The 22968-nt window shown below is 42.8% G+C and overlaps 1 protein-coding gene across 14 annotated transcripts in view; it reads right to left on the minus strand.

Moving 5' to 3' along the window:
* Positions 1-22038, minus strand: part of ARHGAP12 (Rho GTPase activating protein 12) — a 145974-nt gene extending 123936 nt beyond the window's left edge. For 3 of the 14 annotated variants that reach the window (XM_037890950.2, XM_043541429.1, XM_037890948.2), the window contains exons 1-2: positions 21870-22038; positions 12606-13356 (exon numbers count right to left, since the gene is read on the minus strand). In XM_037890950.2, the coding sequence (XP_037746878.1) occupies positions 12606-13274 (669 nt within the window). In that variant the 5' untranslated portion in view covers positions 13275-13356; positions 21870-22038. Of the gene's footprint in view, positions 1-12605; positions 13357-14860; positions 14894-21176; positions 21638-21869 lie in introns of those variants that run through there. The other 11 variants (XM_043541434.1, XM_037890952.2, XM_037890951.2 and 8 more) reach the window with 7 other exon arrangements.
* Positions 22039-22968: the final 930 nt, after the last annotated feature.

Here is a 22968-nt window from a genome sequence, read left to right on the forward strand (position 1 = left end):
TGGAGCAGTTCCTAGAGGGTGTTCTTGAGGAAATAGAAAGATACATCCTAGATGGGAAGCCCACAACTGTAATCGAGGCAGGAGAGATTGGAGCCAAATGGGTGGAGATGGCAGAGAAGAAAAAAAACTAGTCACAGTTGAAGCGGAGACCAGAAGGGACAACCTCCGACCTCACCCTACCACCAGGGAGAGCCCAAGACCCCAACTGCACACCAAGGAACACTCCAGACACCTTATCGTCCTGCCACACAGTCTCCAGCTTATCGTCTCCAGCAACCCACCTCACCCCTGTGACCTGTCAGCTGGACAATGTTTTAAATGTAACGAGCCGGGGCATGTAAAGGCCAACTGCCCCAAGAACCCCAACCAATTACAGTTCATTGCACTGGAATCACACCAGAGGTCCTCAGGCACAGATGCCTCCCAGATACCCTCAGAGCGGAGGGAAACTGAGTGTGGGCGGGAAGAAGGTCACCGCGTGGAGAGACACCGGCGTACAAGTGTCGGCTATCCATGCTTCCTTAGTGGACCCCAATTTAATCGGCCCAGAGATCCAAGTGACGATTCAACCCTTCAAGTCCAACTCTTTCAATTTGCCTACAGCCAAGCTGCCTGTCCAGTACAAGGGCTGGTCAGGAACGTGGACTTTTGCAGTCTATGATGATTATCCCATCCCCATGCAGTTGGGGGAAGACTTGGCCAATCACGTGAAGCTAGCCAAGAGGGTGGGAATGGTCACCTGCAGCCAGGCTAAGCAAGCTGTCACGCCTAGCTCTGTTCCGGAAACTTCTACCAGGACCCCGTCAGAGGTGATGGAACCGGACCCCATGTCAACGTCTGCAACGGCAGTAGTGGATCCAGTCCCAGACAGAGCCAGTCCCAGAACCGGAGGAACAACCAGCACCAGAACCACTGCCAGCACTGAATCCAGTACTTGCAACCCCAACACCAGAGGGCCCCACTGAACCTGAACCGAAAGCAGCCGATAACCCTACACAAGAGGCTCAGCCGGAGCCTGAATCCCAACGTAGTGCACCAGTGGAAAGCAATTCACAGTCAACGGAAACAGCCCCATCCCCTACATCGCTTCCAGAGGGACCAAGCCCAGATCCACAATCCTATGAGGAATTGATGTCTCCAGCATCAAGGGAACAGTTCCAGATCGAACAGGAAGCAGATGAAAGCCTCCAAAGAGCTTGGACGGCGGCACAGAGCAACCCACCGCCTCTCAGCTCTTCTAATTGATCCAGGTTTGTTGTAGAAAGAGGACTTTTGTACAAGGAAACTCTTTCTGGTGGACACCAGGAAGACTGGCATCCTCAGAGACAGCTGGTAGTTCCAACTAAGTACCGGGTAAAGCTATTAAGTTTAGCCCACGATCATCCTAGAGTCCACGCTGGGGTGAACAGGACCAAAGACCATTTGGGAAAGTCGCTCCACTGGGAGGGAATGGGCAAGGATGTTTCTACCTGTGTCCGGTCTTGTGCGGTGTGCCAAAGAGTGGGAAAACCCCAAGACCAGGTCAAAGCCCCTCCATAGCCACTCCCCATCATTGAGGTTCCATTTTACTGAGTAGCTGTGGATATTCTGGGTCCTTTTCCGAAAAAGACACCCAGAGGAAAGCAGTACATACCGACTTTCATGGATTTTTCCACCCGATGGCCAGAAGCAGTAGCTCTAAGCAACACCAGGGCTAAAAGTGTGTGCCAGGCACTAGCAGACATTTTTGCCAGGGTAGGTTGGCCCTCCGACATCCTCACAGATGCAGGAACTAATTTCCTGGCAGGTACCATGGAAAGCCTTTGGGAAGCTCATGGGGTAAATCACACTGAAAGTGAGAGAAACCTTTTTCTAGACTTCAGCTACCAGACAAAGAGTATCTGGCAAGATACAAAATTAAGCACTTCAGCTTTGCTGCCCAAGATAAGGCATCAAGTAATGCAACTCCAACTGAAGCAATTTCAGTTGTTAATGTGGGATCAAATCAATTCACATTTAACAGTATAAACTGATGTCTTAAGGAGTTCTACATTACCATGAGTCTTACATGCACAAAAATTCAATATGAAACAAAGTACTAACAACCGTCAAGTACAAAAATTGTTCTTCTCTTGACTTTTCAACTCTAATTCAGAAATTACAAAAATGTAAAATAAGATTGCCTATACTAAAAGTAGGTTTGCATTTCACTAAACTATCTATTCAGTTGAGAAAGGAGTACTTGTGGCACCTTAGAGACTAACCAATTTATTCGAGCATAAGCTTTCGTGAGCTACAGCTCACTGCATCCAATGAAGTGAGCTGTAGCTCACGAAAGCTTATGCTCAAATAAATTGGTTAGTCTAAGATGCCACAAGTACTCCTTTCTTTTTGCGAATACAGACTAACACGGCTGTTGTCTCTCAACTGAATAGGTTTCAGAGTAACAGCCGTGTTAGTCTGTATTCGCAAAAAGAAAGGAGTACTTGTGGCATCTTAGACTAACCAATTTATTTGAGCATAAGCTTTCGTGAGCTACAGCTCACTTCATTGGATGCAGTGAGCTGTAGCTCACGAAAGCTTATGCTCAAATAAATTGGTTAGTCTAAGATGCCACAAGTACTCCTTTCTTTTTGCGAATACAGACTAACACGGCTGTTACTCTGAAACCTATTCAGTTGAGAGACATGCAACCACTTGAAATTACTACCATTCCAGTATTTTAAAAAAAGCCAATTAAAGCCTTCCCTCTCTCTCTCAGTTTGACTTTTCCATTGATCTGTAGTAAAGATCAAGCCACCTCAACTCTCAAAAATACTTGCTGTTGTAGAAAAGAAAGCCAGAGACTGTTTTGCTAAAGGAAAAGTAAAAAGTAAATTCATAACACTAAAGCATCACTATGAAGGGAATGGATGGGTCAAGGAATAATAATGAAACATGGAACCTTTCTGCTGTAAATCACTCATTTGAATACAGAAATATCAGTTGTGACTGAAAGGGAGTACCATCTGCTGGCTGATACAAAGAGCTATTGGTTTCATTACAATTTGTCAAAGCGATGTTGACATCAGCTATTTTGAACATGATTAGAGCCCTTGTTAGACGCAGAGAAGCCAAGGAAATTGAACTTCTCTTATCTCGGAGATGACCCCAATCCTGCCACTTGAAGGACAATTTAGTGTAGAAAAGCTTACACCCATAGGAGAGGTGCTGGACTGATAGCACTATAGCACTGATAGTCACTTAGAAAACACTTCAGACTGAATATGAAATGCTAGATGCAATAACTGAAGAAAAGACAAGTCTATTCATTTTAGTGTTTTGCAAAAAATACCTTAAATTACAAGTAGTTTTTGGTCCTCAATTTAATGTTGCCTTTAAAAATCTTAACTATACCAGACAAAATGTTGTCCTACTACAGAGAGCATAATTTCCAAGGGTAGGCGAAAGGGGGGAGAGAGAGAACGTTAATTATTCTGGCAGAGATTTTATTTTAAGTGGGTTTTAAATATTACACGTGGCACATCTGGGATCTATATTAACCAAGCTATATATGCAGCCCTAGAATTTGGTGTACATGCCCAGTGTGATTAAGTATACGTCCTGTAAACAGAATTCTTTCAATATCCCGCCTCAAAATTACTAATTGCTGGACCCTGTGCATTAAAAATAAAGACAAGCAGAATAAGCAGCACATTTCCAACAATAAAAGCAGGTTAAATCTGGGACCTAGAGAACTTGACAACTCCCCTGTATTTAGAGGCCTAATTAAGTTAGTCTGCTAATTAAGAGGAAACAGCGTTCTGTGATTTCCCATAAAGAAATTTACCAGTATACATAACTAGTTTTATTTAGAAAAATGTGTAACTTACTCTGTTTTAATGTAATCAAAAACAAAATTATAGCGTTTTCTATAGAAACTGCAGAGGTAAAAGTCAGCTCCATTTGTGGGATCTTTACTACTCAGAATTAATCAAAGCAAGACAGACATCCTACTGATAATCCACTTTAGCGCTTCATAGTTTATGCAATAGTCAATTACTAAAGAGGATAAAAGACAGAGCAATCTTTGCAAATAGGTCACTGTCTATATTTGTAATGATTCCAACTTTTCTATGAACAGGAAAAGATAACATTTAATCAGCATAACAAAAGGTTTAGCTCTTTCAAGGAGTCAGGGTCACTCCGCAACAAAAAAAGAGGAGGGGATGCGAAAAGCGAGGAAGTTCCTCGTCATCACCATAGAAGCATCAGGCATGCCATAGGAAGATTACCCAGATTCAGCAAATTTACACAGGTTTAAAAATCTGAGGGAATTGTTAAACAACATTAAAGTACTATAATCTAAAAAAGTGTTAAGCACATGCTTATTCAAATCACAAATGGGTACAGAACATAAAAGTTAAGTGGAAAACGGGAATACAAATTCTAAATAAACTGAATGTGCCAACTGGAGGTGTGTTGCAATAGAACATAACCTTAAAGTTTGATCATGCTCCATGCTGAAGCCATTAATCAATCTGTGTACAATATAACTGCAGAGCAGATAGTACCCAAACTTGCTCATGATTTCATTACAGAAGTTACTTTACAGGATTAAGTCATATGCTCAATATTTTAATTAAAATATTAATTATGGTGCAATTGGTGCAACTTATTTTTATAAACCATCTTTAGAAAGTCATATAGATGCTCTTACAAGATAAATGACAATAGAGTCTAACTCCAGTAAACAGAAAGGTATGCTACTGCTGTCATTATTGGGGATATTCCAGCTGCTTTACATTTATAGTTGACATAAACTCCAAAATGATTTGTGCACTACATCTTCCAGACACTAAGATTACTACAGAAGCAGATAAATCAGGGGAAAATATCACTTGCTACTTATGACTCTACCAGTTTATTCAGTTCTCTTAATCACACACAGAGAAAGAAGCTACTGAGAAGCCAAGATAGAACATTCAATTCACAACAAAATGACTACATTTTCCTTCCTATTTCATTCTTTTACTGCAGATGGCCATGACAAAGAGCCAAGTAGAACAGAACTGAATATTTAAATTTGTTTTTGTTGAAGATTTATTACTATAGAGCAAAAACAATGAGGAGTACTTGTGGCACTTTAGAGAATAACAAATGTATCTGTTAAGCTTTTGTGGGCTAAAACCCACTTCATCAGATGCATGGAGTGGAAAATACAGTAGGAAGATATATATAACAGTACATGAAAAGATGGGAGTTGCCTTACCAAGTGGAGGGGTCAAGACAATTCAATTAAAGTGGGCTATTATCAACAGGACAAAAAAAATCACTTAACAAAGGTAATCCGGGGTGGCTCACTTCAAACAGTTGACAAAGAAGGTGTGAAATTAGCATGGGGAAATTAGTTTAGTTTAGTTTTTGTAGTGACCCATCCACTCCCAGTCTTTATTCGGGCCTAATGAGCCACCCTGATTACCACTACAAAAGTGATTTTTTTGTCCTGTTGATAATTGTCTTGACCCCCACTTGGTAAGGCAACTCCCATCTTTTCATGTACTGTTATATCTTCCTACTGTATTTTCCACTCCATGCATCTGATGAAGTGGGTTTTAGAAGGTGCCACAAGTACTCCTCGTTGTTTTCGCTGATACAGACTAACGCGGTTACCACTCTGAAACCTGTTACTATAGAATAGATTCTCAACCTTTTTCTTTTTGAGGCCCCCCCAAAATGCTATAAAAACTTCACTGCCCACCTGTGCCACAATTGTTTTTCTACATATAAAAGCCAGGGCCAGCGTTAAGGGCTAGCAAGGAGGGCAACTGCCAGGAGCCCCACACTACAGGGGACACCACAAAGCTGTGTTGCTCAGGCTTCGGCTTCAGCCCCAGGTGGTAGACATCAGGGCCCGGGCAGCAGTCCTGTGCAGCAGGGCTTTGGCTTTCTGCCTTGGGCCCTAGCGAGTCTAATGCCAGCCATGACTGACGGACCCCCTGAAACCTGCTCAGGGCCCCCCAAGGGGGCCCCAGACCCCTGGTTGAGAACCACTGCTATATAGTTCCTGGCCAATAAGCAAGATATACAAAGTGGATTGTATACTACAGTAGTGTTCAATAATCTACAGGTAATTCAACTACGGCCCCATCTCCATTCTGCCCTTTACCTCTAAATTCATTGATCATTCCACCTTCAACCATTGCCTCAAGTGGCTCTACTCCAACTTCATTCTGAATCCCCTCTGTTCTGGTTTCCATCTTCTCTACTGCACCCAAATTGGTTACACCAAGATTTCCAATTACTTCTTCAATACCAACTAGCTATGACACTACTTCATTCTCATCCTCCATTATCTCTCTGCTGTTGACACTTTTGATCATATTCACGTTTTCTCTTGATCTTGTCCACCTTTGGCAACAAAATTCTCCCCTCCTTACTCCCCTCCCTTCTTTTTAGACATTCCTTCATTCCAGTCTCTTGGAGGAAGATTTTTCCAACCCCTTCCCCCCCCCCCCTTCCATGGGGTCCCACATGGTTCTATCCTTGGCTCCCTTCTCCTCACACACTTTTTCTCTTGGGTAACCTCATTTGCCCTCCCAGCTTCAAGCACCATCATCTTTATGTCAATGACTCCTAGATCTTCCCATCCACTCCCGACCTGTCTTCTTCCATCCAACCCCACTGCTGCTTATCTTTGGTATCTCCTCCCACACATCCTGCTCTCAATTTAAAGTGGCTATTTCTGAACTAGTTTCCTCACAAGCCCTCCCCGGTCACTGTCAAACAGCATCACCATCCTTCCTATAATTCAAGCCCACAACTTAGTGCTCATTTGACTCCTCCCACTCCCCTTGCCTACACATCCAGGCTACATCCAACTACAACTGCTTCTTTGTCCATAATAATTCTAATATCTAATGTTTTCTTCCTGGCCACAACACCAGAATACTTGTTCAGGCCTTCAGTAACAAATTCCCCAGCATTCACATTGCCATCTCCCCATCAACCTCTAGTAAATATGAATTTCAACCACTAAGAATCCTTTCCCATCACCGACAATGTCAACTCCAAACCTTTCTGGATATCTGTGTTACACTGGCTTCCTACCAGTGTCTTTACTTCAAGGAACTGGTCCTAACCTACAGAGCTCTCAACCGGATGGAACTGGCTGTGACTTGGACTATATCCCTCTCTCTATGAAGCCTAAACACACAACAGTTGCATTCTTCAGAGCCTCTGCAGCTGACAGAACGATGAGACAATCCTTAGTGACTGGTCCCCAGGTACAGCATTCCCCTCCAAAAGAAATCAAGATGACCCCAGAATTCACAAAAGTATAGTTTAAGAACCATCTCTTTACAAAATTCTTCCCACAATAAGAATACCCCCCTTACGAAAGGATATGAAAAATAATCGAAAACCCACACACATACGCCACACTTATGCTACTGGCAAAGACTCAGAATGTGGAGGACTATAATCCCTCCAACGTAGTGTGTCTTCACAGTTTCATAGCTGCCCATTATCATCATTATTACCGTAGTGCCAAGGAGCCCCAATCATGGACCAGGAGCTCATTGTATTAGGTGCTGTACAAACAACAAAAGGACAGTCCCTGCCCCCAAGGGACTTACAAATAACAAAAAACTTGACAGTAGTTAGTCATGACCTACCAGGCTGCCTAGTATTGTCTCACTGTTTACTTGTACTCCCTGTTGATTAGTCTGTACCCATCTGTTCTCTTGCCTTATACTTAAATTGTAATGTTATTTTTGTAGGTATCACAGCAAAGGAGAGCTTTAAGGAGTGCTTTGGGGGAGGAAAACGAGTTAGTTTTGCAAACATTTACAGGAAGCTCTTTCCAAGCATGAGTTTGAGAAAGTACAAAGGTGCTTGTCTGAGAATTTAACAAGTGGGGCAATGAAGGCTAATACTAGGCCAATCGGAGGCAGGAATCGACCCTTTAGTACTGAATTGAGAGGCTAGGTAGACACCATGGTAATGAGCACATTAGATTCTAAGCTTCCCCCTGCAATAAAACTTTATAGTATATATCAATGCCAAAAACTGTATAAAAATGTATTCTAAGATTCTGAGACACTTAAAAGCTCACTCCGCTGTGGCAAAAGTATTAAGCAGGCTATACCCATCTCACCCAAGCTCATACACATCCCTTCCTAAAACCATTACAGAAATGGTGCGCTCTAAGACCTGTGAAAAACAAACAGTTTCAGAAACATACCTGGAAACTTTGGTTTACATTTGCTGATAAATTCCTCTCTCAATTTTTCTGAAGAAAATCTTAAAATCCCAAATCCCTCATTACAGACAATAAATTAAACCATAAATCTTTTAAGACAACAAGCGTGGTACATTTTAACAATTTCAGTAAAACCGTTCTTGCTTTTGGCTAAAAGTTGAATCAATCTAAGGAGATAAATGTGAACTTCTGATAGTACTGTAAAGTTTATTATGATACAGACTGCGTAAGACTGGACTCCACAATGAAAAAGAAATGATTCGGCTTGCCTTGTGAAATTAAAATAAGCATTTGTGTATGCAGATTTGGAACTTCATGTTCTGACTACAGACTGAGAGCAATAAAAACAGCTTTCTAAGCCATTAATTTCTGCACAGCTGACTTCTGCTGAACAATGCTGATTATTGAAAGCATGAGGGACATTCCAGTGGAGAAGGCTGGCATTTCTAATATCTAAACCAAGCCAACACAGTAACAATGACATCAACACTACCACTGCTTTAAACCCTATGGCTAATAAATTTCAAATATTTAAAATTATATTTAATGAGATTGTGATTCCATATGATGAGATTAAGTTACTCCACTGCTTTAAAAAAGAAAATTGTGAACCATATTGAATATTTGCTTGCTTGTTTCCTAAGGCAATGAGAGTAAAAGACAGCTCCACAGCAATATTAATAAACCATAGCCATGTTTTTTCACAGCTGAAATCATAAAAGTCACACCATTTTTAACACCAGGAAGATTTCCATCACCAAACACAGTGGATACTAGAAGTATCCATGACATTTGCCTTTTTCCCTCCAACGCCTCAGAAATGTATGAAGATTAGCATATTCAGTTCACTGAAAAAGTATTTGTTTGTTACTAATATTGCCAAAATTAGCTGAAGACTAAACTGTAAACATAAATAAGTGTGACAACATGATCAGCCACGCAGTGCTAAGAGCATCTAGTTGTACTACAAATGGAATTGACTGGATTTGCTGCTTCTAATATGATGTTTCTTCCCATTTTAGTAGGATTGTATAAAGCAATATAGAAAGCACCAAAAAAAGTGTTTTAACTAGAGTACCCTTTTAAAAAGGCTTCTCTCATCCTGGTCATGAATTTGGAAGTCATTATATCAACAGTTGATGGGTCACTAAACATTTTGCCAAAGCTGAAAGAGCACTTAAATATACATTTCATCCTTACTAGTTCTCTGTGGTACAGTTTGCTCTCAGTTTGCAGTGGATAAAACATGTTGCTTTAAAAGATCACACTTTAAAAAAAAACCTAAAGAAGTGTGACAGTTCAAAGGCTAAATAAATGAGGACACAGTAGCAATATATAAAAAATTTACAATATGGAGAAAATAAATCCAGTGATCCTATTTATCCCTTCTCATTATGCAAGGAAAAGGGTCAATGAAAATGAAAGGCAGCCACCTTAAAAAAAAAAAAAAAAAAAAAAAAAAAAAGACAACCATAACCCATAGAACACAATGCCTCAAAACAGAGGCCAACAGTTTTGTACATAAGAACGGCCATCCAGGGTCATACCAATGGTCCATCTAGCCCAGTACCCTGTCTTCCGACAGTGGCCAATGCCAGGTGCTTCAGAGGGAATGAACAGAGCAGGCAGGCAGTCATCAAGTGATCCATCCCCTATCATCCACTTCCAGCTTCTGGCAAGCTGAACCTGGGGACACTCACAGCATGGGGTTGCATCCCCAATCATCCTGGCTAACAGCCATGGCTTGACCTATCCTCCATGAATTTATCTAGTTCTTTTTTGAACCCTGCTTTAGTTTTGCCTTTCACAACATCCCCTGGCAATGAGTTCCAAAGGATAATTGTGTGTTGTGTGAAGAACTACTTGTTTGTTTTAAACCTGCTGCCTATTAATTTCGTTGGGTGACCCCTAATTCGTGTGTTATGTGAAGGAGTAAATAATAGTTCCTTATTCACTTTCTTCACACCAGTCAAGATTAAATAGACCTCTATCATACCCCTTTTAGTCATCTCTTTTCCAAACCGAAAAGTCCCAGGTTTTTTAATCTCTCCTCATACTGAAGCTGTTCCATACCCCTAATCATTTTTGTTGCCCTTCTCTATATCTTTTCCAATTCTAATGTATCTTTGAGATGAGGCGACTAGTAGGATACAAAAAGGATTATACATATAACAAGAACACCCACCGTTATATTTTATTGGTTAAAGTTTTAGGGGATACAAATACTCATGATTCAATGCATAAGCCAACCTCTCATTGAATGGGATTAAGAAAAACATTGCCACTATCCCACTCGGCAATTTATTAAGACACTGTCCAGTACAATGCTCCTTGTACATTCCTCTGAAGCATCTAGTACTGGCCACTGTCAGCCAGGATACTAGACTAATGTACCACTAATCCAAATGTACGTGTGTAAGGTCCAGGTAACCAACTGTACTGGTTCTTGTTAATCGAACAGTGTAACAAAGCTTTGCAAGTTATGCTGTGGAATCTCCTAAAAGAAAATTGCCTTAATTGTGGCTTTTCATCCAACTGATTCCAGCTAACAGCCATATAATCAAGATTTCATTTCTAAAATTAGTGTCTACCCTTATTTGAATACCATCCTTAAACTAAAATATTTGTGGGTATTAAATAGGTGCTGATAAATTGACTTACTATAATCAATGTTTGTCAGTATGTACTGAAGCTACAGTATCACAGCAAGAGTGGGAAAATGTAGAATTTACTAGAGGGATAATGTATATCACTGTTTACAGTGACCTCTCAGACTGGAAAAAGCACACAGAACCTTACATTTCTATGTTAATGGTTCAAAATGGTCTAGAACAAGAGTCTCAAGCACACGGCCCGCGGAGTTATTTCCTGCGGCCCACCAAACTCCCCTCACCTCCCCCCACCTCTCCCCCTGAGTGCACCACATCCCTGCTCCTCCACCTACCTTCCAGTACTTCCCGCTGCCAAACAGCTGTTAGGCGGCGCTTAGGACTTTCCAGGAGGGAGGGGGGAGAGGAGCAGGGATGGAGCGGACTCAGGAGAGCAGGCAGAGAAGAGGCGAGGCTGGGGGTTTGGGGAAGGGGTGGAAAGAGGTGGGGGCTCATGAACTAGACAAGCAGTCTGAGGTATGAAATTCAGCATGTACGATTCTTTGCTGTGAGTAGTTGGGAAGAATGTTTGTTAAAAGTGGCAACGTATTTTGTATTAATAGTTACTTTAAAAAGTTCCTGCCATTACAGCTATGTTGATAGACTATTAGTGTAGATCACCATCAGTGTTACTGACCACATAAGGAATAGTTACAGGTGTTTATATTTTATTAAAACCCCTCTTCGCATTACAGTCTTTAAAAAGTTAATACATTGATTTTTAATAGCATACTATATTACTCTTCATTTTTTTCATTTTTGACTATAATGTTGTATCATTGTATGAAAAGGTTTCAGTGATGTGGCCCTCGGGCCAATGTACTAGTCCTCATGGTGATTTGAGTTTGAGATCCCTGGTCTAGAACTATAGTGTCAAAATGCCATTACCAGTCAATGGCTCTCTAGCCCTTATGGGAAAGAAACTGGTGATCTCCCCAGCCCATTCCCTAGTAAGCCAACACAGACTCTATTAAGATAATCAAAGGTAGGCAAGATACCAGGGTTTGCTATTTTAGCCCAAAGAGAATTTTTTTAAAGCTGTCACTAACTGGCTTTGGTAAGAAACCACCCTTACCACCACTACTTCTTTCAAGGCTCAGCATATCTCTGAATTAGAACTCAAATATGTCAGTTTCCATTAGTTAATTTCAAAGCTAGATAGAAACGTTCTTGAGATATTTTCACACTGTCAACATTAACAGTACCATTTCATATCCACTAAGCTATTGATTACATTCACCTATCCATACTTCACAAATTACCAACATGCAATATACATAAGAAATCAATGGCAGTGGCTATTGACAATCACATGCATCTGGATTAAAAAGTTCAGTGATCCCAGAAGTTTAAATTAACAACACTGGGCTTGCTTCCTCTAGGAAAGAGTCACTAAGAACTGCTTAAATTCACATTATCTCCAATTACACGTTCAACACTGAAAAAAATAGTTCTAATTGAAGTTCTTCTATGCCACTCATATCCAAGGACACTGTAAATGAGAATAAGAGCACAAAGCAAAGTACTTTTTGTTACAAATAAATTCTACATGCCAATTCTTCTTACTTGAAGAATCAATGCCATGCTAGATGAGATGAAAAATATGAAATGAAGATTTCACCTCAATCTTCTTATTCTTTCTATTTAGGAAGCAAATTAAAAACAGTAGTAAACTACATCAAAGATGTATAATTGAGAAAGAAAAACAAATCCACTTAGATCCTTTTCGAGCTTACCTGCACTTGTTCTGTGGAGCTGCTACTGAGTTCATCTCCAGATTCTGAATCCTGATGGACTTTTTCTGAGCTTTCCCCTGCTGAATCACAGGACTGTTCATGTGAGAAGCTGGTCTTCTCTATTTCCATGAGTTCTGGACAAGTGAAATGGCCCAGACACAGAGACCTGTACTGGCTGGAAACCTTTGGGGACTGCAGCTCACTGCTAAGTTTTCCATTATTTTGGGCAAGGTCCAGGCTCAGGCCAAGATTTTGACCTGGGCTACTATCTGGGCCCAGATTCTGATTGGCATCACGAACCAGACCAGACACTTGAACTGGAGAGGATTTTCCAAAACTAGAAAGCTCTGGAGACTTGTTCACATTTTCTGTCGACTTCTGTAAACTATGCATCAGTTTCAAAGAGCTATTTGGCAGACCACCTGATTGTTTAACAGGTGGCATTAGTGCTTTTCGTGTTACTTCTTTCACATACTGTGCTGGTACATAGAAGGGCTTGGAATTTTCATCCCCTTTGACTTGCCACCAATCATCATTAGTTTTTTTCACTAAAATGTATCTCTCCCCTTGTTTTATCACAATCTTTTTATCCTTTGCCTCATACTCATAATCATACTCTACTTCAATGTATAGTGGTCCTGGGAGGATCTTTCCAGCTTTGTCAGCCATCTCTATCTGAAAGAGATATTCACCTTTCCAGGCGAAAGGTAAGGCACATCATGACTTGTTTTTTCTGTTTGTATCCATAGAGCTATAAGAAAAACAAAAACAAAAGTCAATTGCCTAAAATGTCTGAGGAAAAAGTGGTTTCAAAATTAATACCACATATTGCATTAATTATCTAAGTCTTTCAACAAGTAGTAACAGTTTGATAAGAAAACTGTAAGATCATATCTGAGACCCTATTTATGAAAGTAAAACAGTGGAAACCATGATCTCTAGGATTGCCAACTGTAATTGCACAAACCCAAACACCCTTGCCCCCCCCGCCCCACCCCTTCTCAAAGGCCATGCCCTCCGCTCACTCCATCTCACCTCCCTCTGTTGCTTGCTCTCCCCCACCCTCCCACACTTTCACCAGGTTGGGGCAGGGGGTTGGGGGGCAGGAGGGGGTGCAGGCTCTGGGCTGGGTCAGGAGGGGGTGAGGGCTCCAGCCAGGCAGTGCTTACCTCTCACGGCTCCCGAAAGCAACCAGCACATCCCTCTGGCAGCGGCTCATAGAGAGGGGGGCCAGGAGGTCTCCACACACCGGCACCGCCCACGGGCACCACCCCTACAGCTCCCACTGGCCACAGTTCCCGGCCAAGGGGAGCTGCAGAGTTGGCACTCGGGGCGGGGGCGAGGGGGGAAGAGAACACATGGCGATCCCCTGGGCCCTCAAGGGGCCGCAGGGACATGCAGGCTGCTTCCGTGAGCGGTGTGGAGCCAGGGCAGGGAGGGAGCCTGCCTTTGCCCCACTACACCGCCGGACTTTTAGCACCTAAAATCTCCTGATTTGGCTTCAGTAGCCTCCAGGAGATAGAGTTTGATTCCAGAAGAGTCCCTGAGAAACCAGGAGGATTGGCAACCCTAGCCACAATTTCTGCCCTCCTATGCTCATGACCCTCTTACTATTTGCAAGCTACCTATTAAGCCTATTGTTTCTGTTACTTAGCAAAGAAGATCAGTGGTTTTTTTAGCTCGAGTCAATCGCTTGCTTACGTACAAGCTTAAAATTCTTCATGGAACAGTGTGACTTCTCCTATAATTAAGTCTTCAGAAAGAGACGGGCTGGTTTGCTTATTTTGCCTCCCTTTCTCTGGTCCCAAGAAGTCCTCTGAGGCCCCTTTCAGAGTTCCCAGAATTACTCATTAGTCCCCTTAATCGTTCTCCTCCCACACCAACAAACTTGTGACAGGCCAGCAATCCTTGCAAGGATGGCTTGATGATACTCCATTCAAGTGCTATTAACACCTCTTCTGTATTGGCCAAATAGATCCCTCTACAAGGAACTCTCTCCCTTCCACATGCAGAGCATAATGCCTCCACAGTCAAACTCAGGCTTTCATAATGGAGCAACTGGCCTGCTTGCAGATTTAAGTGTGCTTTACCAACATCCATGACACCATTAACTAGGATTGTTATTTGCTCATCTCTCTCTAAATGATATTTTAAATTCCCAATCTAGTTTTTGGGTTTTAGCCCAGTTAGAAGCAGTTAAAAACATCCACAATTTAATTTGTTGGGATTTTTTAAAGCACTCTCTAATTACTTACCTCACAAGACAGTGTGGCACAACCCAGATAGAGCTAGAAGGAAAGGGGACAAAAACAAGAGAACACTGGAAATAGAGTAAGAGGACAGAACCAACAAGAAATGTGGAAGGAGGGTAATGAGCAAACAATAAGCCTTTTTTTTTTTTTTATTATTTTCTCATGTTTAATTCTTTTAACTATCTAATTTGATGCACGTATTCTATGGAAAATTTGGAAAGGGCTTTCAGTCTCTCATAGTCCAGGCAATATAACCAAATATATATCTGCCCTTGCACTCTGTTTAATAGTCCTGTTATGGCGATAGTCATAATCCAGTGACAATTTGAGTTCCAAAGAGCAACTGATGATAATTTAGTTTGGACACCGCATAAAAAATTAGTAACAAGAAATTTTAAGATTAGCATTAGACAAAGATTAACACACATTAAAAGAGAGCAGAAAGTCTAAAAACCAATGCTAGCTTCTCTAAAATAGTTGTTTTAAAAAGTAAAAAGTATAAAATAATGTATAGTTTATTGAACACACTGCTTAGGGAACAGAAATTCTTTAAGAAACTTTGAGCTCCTGAAAGCCCCAAACCTGCAATCAGAACTGCATGGGCTTACCCCTGCAAGAGAATGAAATCAATGCAACTCTACACTGACATGGGTCCATCCATACAGACGTGACTGCAGGACTGGAGCCTAATTATGCAAACATATGAAATCTTAATAAGGGAAGTGGGCTCTTCTAATGAGCAAAACACAAATCCTTTTGCCTTGAACACATTTTCCTTCATTTTCCCTTTGCCAGTTTGGCTAATTGTAACTCTGATCCTTCAACGTATTGTGCACCTTTATTTCCTATTAAACTTCCGATGGGGGTTGAAAGAGCTAAGTTCATAGTAGTGAGGTCCATAAGGAGCCACTGGTGCTTAAGCAAGTATCTTTTTCTACAATCCACCTTCTTCTGCTTCACCCTGAAATGTCATGAGAGTGACTTTTTAATTACAGTCATTTCCAGTGCAAAAACAGCATCACAAACTTAGAATTATGATTTTATTGGGGGACTTGACAGAATAAAAAGATACTATGTTCAGTCAAACAAAACTGAAAAAGAGCACAAAAATACTGCCTAAGATTGTGTGTGTAGATGCTCTGCTTATAAAGTACATGTCTGTGTCCGTGTTAAAGTTCCTATCAAAATTATATGGTTTTGATTAAAAAGTGAATAGCTTTTATGCTATTCCATCAAAGTATAGGTCTTACAGCAAAGGAACTCTGATCACCTGTTACCTTTCCTCAGCTGCACAGCTCCAATCTCCACATGTAATTTTTTTCCCCCTCTTTGCCCTTCTGCTTGCAGCTTCAGACTTCCATTATGAATTCTTGGTGTTTTGGCTATGACTTACATATGTTTAAGGAATATCTTGCTTCCTGTCCCAGCTGCCAGCAAATTCTTACCCTCAACCCAATTTCAAAATCTTCTCACAGGAATATTCCATTTTTAAAATTATTAAATCTTACTGTTCCTAGTGCTTCTTCCAAGCTGACTGCTTGCTCCCTTTCACAGCAGCTAACTGCTGCTCCCTGCTTCAAGGTAACACCTGACAGAAACTGCTGTTATCATTTTATGTTGCACCCCACCATAACAAACAGCTAAACTTCACGTAAGAAGCCAAAATGCTTAACGTTATTTCAAGATGGAAACTGATACAAGCTACTGTCCCTGCTTTAAAAAAAAAAGTTCACAGTATTATGGGAGCAGAGACAAAATACAAGTCAACAATCCTGAAGAGAGTTCGACCCCACACCTCTATTATCAGTATCAGAGTCTCATGTCCCATTTCTTAAGGAAAGGAGAAGGATGGCAGCTCTCATCATCATTCACATTGCAGTATGTTTAAGTCAAAGGACCTGCATTAAGCACCCCATGAAGGTTTCTGCAGTAGTCTGAGTACCACAGACGACCAAGACAGGAAAGGAAATTATCATGTTAATTATTATCAGTGCATTCCATATTAGACTGAGCCATTAATGCAGGTTTATAAGACGCTCATGTCAAGATCAAGCTAGTGAGTAAGACCCATTTCTGTCTGTCACAGTGAAAGGCAACAGGGATGCCTGGAACTCTGTTTCCCACCAACAGGATGAGAGGATCCTGTGAATGCTCAACATCAAAATAATACAATGCTCTTTATCACACGTATCCAAAATGCAATCGATTGCCACTAGTACTCCTTTTCTTTGTATATGTACACTTAGAGACTAACCAATTTATTTGAGCATGAGCTTTCGTGAGCTACAGCTCACTTCATCGGATGCATTCAGTGGAAAATACAGTGGGGAGATTTATATACACACAGAACATGAAAAAATGGGTGTTATCACTCTCCTTACAGTGTGTATGATAACACCCATTTTTTCATGTTCTCTGTGTATATAAATCTCCCCACTGTATTTTCCACTGAATGCATCCGATGAAGTGAGCTGTATCTCACGAAAGCTTATGCTCAATAAATTGGTTAGTCTCTAAGGTGCCACTGGTAGTCCTTTTCTTTCTGCGAAAAGAGACTAACACGGCGGCTACTCTGAAACAACACATTGTATATATAGTCATTCTTATGAACACTACCACAGAAGACAGACTTTCTAAACTATAGTAGCACCACTAGCGGATTCTTACTTAATAAAGGATTCTGATTTAATTTGTGCCCTTCCAAGGATCTGAATGCCCATCTTCTGATACTTCAATGTAAGGAAGTATTGTCAAATCTCAATGATAAAAGTTTAGTTATCCTTTCCAACCAAGTAATGCTAGTGTAGTCTAGAAGCGAGCACATACGAGTGGAGTTAAGAGTTCCTGAATTATTCCTGACTTTGTCACTGCCTAAAGTGATATAGTTGGTCAAGTTTTGTAACTTCTCTGTCGCTCAGTTCCACCCCGCAACCCCCACCCATAATCTGTAAAATGATAATAAATTCCCACTATGGTAAAGTGCTTTGAGATCCTCAGAAAGAAAGTGCAGTGTATGTGTTTTAAGTATTACCTGAAGCAACTTCCTCTACAGTATACACCTGTAGGCTTTGATATTTGAATGTGTCTGGAAATCCGATTCACGAGATTAATGTTACTGAATGGATCCCCACTGATCACACTATAGTCAGTAAGAAAATTCACCATTGACAACAGGACCGAGATCAGCATCTATACTTGTTTCTTTGGACAAAGAAAGCCTGGGTGCCAGAGTGCATTTAAAAGACTGACAACATCCTTACAGTCTGGCAGTAATTCAGTTCCCGCACTCTACACGGCATTTGCGCCATCCTAAAGTGATGTACCATGCAGAATACAATTATACTACCTATATAATAGGAACTGAAGTAGTTAAAATATATTAAGTTAGATTTTTAAATTAAGAACTCATGCAGAGAATCTTTTAGGTCACCCATTTCCTGGGGGAAATGGAACACTTCTCAACACAGTGATAGTGATTGTGTTGTGATAGTGAATCCATTAAATTCTGTAAGGACATACTCAATATTGGTTTCAGAGTAACAGCCGTGTTAGTCTGTATTCGCAAAAAGAAAAGGAGTACTTGTGGTACCTTAGAGACTAACCAATTTATTTGAGCATGAGCTTTCGTGAGCTACAGCTCACTTCATCGGATGCATACTGTGGAAACTGCAGAAGACATTATATACACAGAGACCATGAAACAATACCTCCTCCCACCCCACTCTCCTGCTGGTAATAGCTTATCTAAAGTGATCATCAAGTTGGGCCATTTCCAGCACAAATCCAGGTTTTCTCACCCTCCGCTCCCCCACACACAAACTCACTCTCCTGCTGGTAATAGCCCATCCAAAGTGACCACTCTCTTCACAATGTGTATGATAATCAAGGTGGGCCATTTCCTGCACAAATCCAGGTTCTCTCACCCCCTCACCCCCCCCTCCAAAAACCACACACACAAACTCACTCTCCTGCTGGTAATAGCCTATCCAAAGTGACCACTCTCCTTACAACGTGCATGAAAATCAAGGTGGGCCATTTCCAGGGTAAGTTTTATGACTTGCTGAAAGGAAAAAAGCCCTCTCCTAGGCATGATTCAGGGGCCTCAGGTCCAAAATTTAGTCTCTCTCTCAAAGACTTCTCCAATTTTAATGGAATAGTGGGTTTATGATGACAATTCCCTCACTATCAGACACATACCCCTACCAGAAGAGATTCATCCATAAATCTAGGGCCTTGTCTAAGCACAAATTTGCACTAATATAACTAAAGTTTCTTTTTTAAACCAATTTACTTAAAATTGGTATAAATTTGCATGTAAACACTTTTAGATTGGTTTAATAGTAGTTTATTTCAGTTTAGCAAAACTCAAAAAAATTTAATCTACACTGAAACAAGACTCTCAAACTAAAATAAGTGTGACTACACAGACTTGCACAAGTTTAAACTGATTTTAATCTGTGCAACTTTCAGATAAGGCCTGAAATAAGTACTCTATATAGCTCAGCTACTTCCCCAGATTCCACAGCACCTCCCATCTTGAAATATCAGCACTATGCTACACAAAGAACAAAGATCTCCCCATGTGTGGTTGCTGGGTTGCTGTCATAGCAGTTAGTGTAGTTGCGTATTGACTGCATTTCTAAGCTTCTACGAACTGGACTCCTTTTCCAGGAGTTGTTTGAGGAATATCAGAAAAGGTTTTACAAATACTTAGATTTTTAGGAGTATTTTTGAAGAACTACTGTTAAGACATTTTAATTTACAATACACAGTCAAGAAACTGAGGTTCACACATTTCACCTCTCAAAAAGGTTAACTGAACCACTAAAAACTAAAACCAAACAATAGCCACTGTTTATGCGATCCACACAGAAACAATGGTTTGGTTCTTGTACCACCTCTGCAACAGATATTTCATTGACAAGCATTATTCCCTACAGCAGCAATGAATACATTAATGATATTACTGCACAAACTAGAAAGTCAGCCACAGAAACCATATTTGAGAACATTTGTCATAAATTCTTACCAACTGAAGGCCAAATGAAATATAAAATCCACCCAATTATCTCTACATAGTAGATGTTTTTCCCCTTGAATTTGCCCTTTCAGCACCTCAAAAATATTTGCTCCAACAGCATTTCTTGAATGCGGGTCCAGGATATACTTAGTTTGGGGACAGAATTAAACCCTTTGTGTAATTCTTATTATATCAGGGATGAATTTAGTATTTTATTCAAATTTCTCCAATGAGGCACTATTTCTTATTTTTCATGATTAAAAACAAAAAATTAGCTGATCATTCTTTCAAGCTTTTCGATAGATTCAGTGACTGAGGGAAATAACAAAGGAAGTAGGCAATATATTCTGCATTTTGTAAGTGTTCATGTTAGAAGCAGAATTTGAAGAAATCCTCTATAATATCCAAAGAGCTACTTCTTTCTTTAAAGTTTCAGAGTAGGTCATCACAGAATCTCCCAAGTCCATACTTTCTATAAGACAATTTTCCCTCACATCTGCCCTGTTAGAAATGAACTCCACATACTGAAGTTCATCAGAACAGTTTTGCTTGACAACATGCATCAGTTTATTTGTACAGAATTTTAGGCAAAATCATTTCAAGCTAGCATGCACATATATATATGAAACACAAACAGCTAATGTGGACAGCAGAAATTTGCAAGCCCTTTAAAAAACAGATTTAATCCTCTACCCCCTTCCTCAGACATAAACCATCATTAGTATTAGGAGACAAATGTAATTCCCAAGCAGAATAAGCCCCCCCCCAAGTGTTTAGACTTCCGTAAAAATTAAAACCATAACAAGTAACCATCTAATTTCCTGATAATTGTCTATTAACTCAGCCTAGAGACTTCTGAGTACATGGTATATTTTAAATCATTGTCAAAGCAACTTTTAAAAGCCACTTTTCACCAACCGTAAATATTAATGAGCATACAGCCTAACATCAGTCCCTTGCCTTTCACTGTGCACTTTTGTTATGTTGTTGACTAGAATGATAAGCTATAAATAGCTGAGCAAATCTGTGTCTGCACACTATGATTAAATCATACAAACAAGCAACATTCAAACTATTTTAGGGCGTGTTAAGAGTCCACATTCAACATGGACAACTGAAAAATACAGTAATGGCTACCATCTCAATTAACATTTAAGCTGTTTTGATCTGAGCCTTAGGAGTCGTTTTAACAGGTGAAACAAAATTACACAAGACATTCATAGCTCCCTTGACTCATTTGTGAGCATATATATGTGCAGTGTCTAAAAACACATACACAAAGGTCTACGAAAAACATACCGAACAGTATCGAGCACAGCCTGTGAAATGACCCACGCACAAAAAAAAAAACCAAACACTTCACATTTTCAACACACGGAAGTCTTTCTCGGCCAGCTTCACAGCCTGGGCTAGGCAGCCCGCTTGCCGGTACAGGGGAGGCAGGGGCTGCAGAGCGGGTGTCACTCGCTTTGCCCCTACCCAACCCCAGGAGATCTGGGGAGTCAGAACAAGCCAGCCCCGCACAGCACGGGTCTAGCGGCCCCGGGCAACAGCGCAGGAGGGACCGGTGCCTTCACGCTTCCGGGCACAAGCCAGCCGCTGGCAGGAGCCAGGGAGAAACTTCCCGTATGGGCAGGTTATTCCGTAACTGCCCGTTATCGGGATCCTCGCAACCGGCTGGTCCCAGCCGCCGCCTGGGCCAGGCCAGCGGCCCAGGCGGCTCCCCAGCTCGGCCCCGCATGGCAGCCCCTGGGACCCCCGCCCTCGGGCCCCACGGGGGGGGGCACACGGAGCCCAGGCTCCCCCAGGAACGGACTCGGGGGCACCGTCCGAGACCCGCTCCCGCCGCGGCCAGCCAGGGGGCGCCCTGGGAGGAGCAGCCTCCCACCAGCCAACGGGGCCACCCGCAGGGTCCCCGCGCTCCCCGGCTGCCCCCGAGCCGCCGCCGCCGCGCCCTGCCCCGCCGTAGCCCCCTGCGCAGAGCCGCCTTACCCGGGTAGGCGTCGAGTCGGCTCCCGCCTCAGCACAGCGGCTCCCGCCGCCACTACCCGGCCGCCGCCTCCTTCTGGCGCAGTGGCCGCTCCCCCGGGGCACAGCGCGGCGTCAGCGCTCCCTCGTCACGTGCCGGGGGAGGGGTGGTGCGAGGGACGTGGGGAGGAAAGGTGCCAGGGGGCGGGGACAGCTGGGCGCTTATGGGCAGCCTGGGGTGGGAGAGCAGCTGTGCGGGGTGGGGAGCTGGAGGAAGAGAGGGGAGCTGGATGGGATGGGGTGGGGAGGGGAGATGGGGGGTGGGGAGCTGGAGGAAGAGAGGGGAGCTGGGTGGGGTGGGGAGCTGGAGGAAAAGAGGGGAGCTGGGAGGTGGGGAGATGGGGGTGGGGACCTGGAGGAATAGAGGGAAGCTGGGTGGGAAGGGGAGAGGAGATGGGAATGGTGGGGAGCTGGAGGGAGAGAGGGGAGCTGGGTGGGGTGGGGTGGGGAGGGGAGATGGGGGTGGGGAGCTGGAGGAAGAGAGGGGAGCTGGGTGGGGAGGGGAGATGGGAGGTGGGGAGCTGGAGGAAGAGAGGGGAGCTGGGTGGGGAGGGGAGATGGGAGGTGGGGAGCTGGAGGAAGAGAGGGGAGCTGGGTGGGGAGGGGAGATGGGAGGTGGGGAGCTGGAGGAAGAGAGGGGAGCTGGGTGGGGAGGGGAGATGGGAGGTGGGGAGCTGGAGGAAGAGAGGGGAGCTGGGTGGGGAGGGGAGATGGGAGGTGGGGACCTGGAGGAAGAGAGGGGAGCTGGGTGGGGAGGGGAGATGGGAGGTGGGGACCTGGAGGAAGAGAAGGGAGCTGGGTGGGGAGGGGAGATGGGAGGTGGGGACCTGGAGGAAGAGAGGGGAGCTGGGTGGGGAGGGGAGATGGGAGGTGGGGACCTGGAGGAAGAGAGGGGAGCTGGGTGGGGAGGGGAGATGGGAGGTGGGGACCTGGAGGAAGAGAGGGGAGCTGGGTGGGGAGGGGAGATGGGGGTGGGACCTGGAGAAAGAGAGGGGAGCTGGGTGGGGAGGGGAGATGGGAGTGGGGACCTGGAGAAAGAGAGGGAAGCTGGGTGGGAAGGGGA

The sequence above is a fragment of the Chelonia mydas genome, chromosome 2 (assembly GCF_015237465.2).
Source record: "Chelonia mydas isolate rCheMyd1 chromosome 2, rCheMyd1.pri.v2, whole genome shotgun sequence".
Classification (NCBI taxonomy): Eukaryota; Metazoa; Chordata; order Testudines; family Cheloniidae; genus Chelonia; species Chelonia mydas.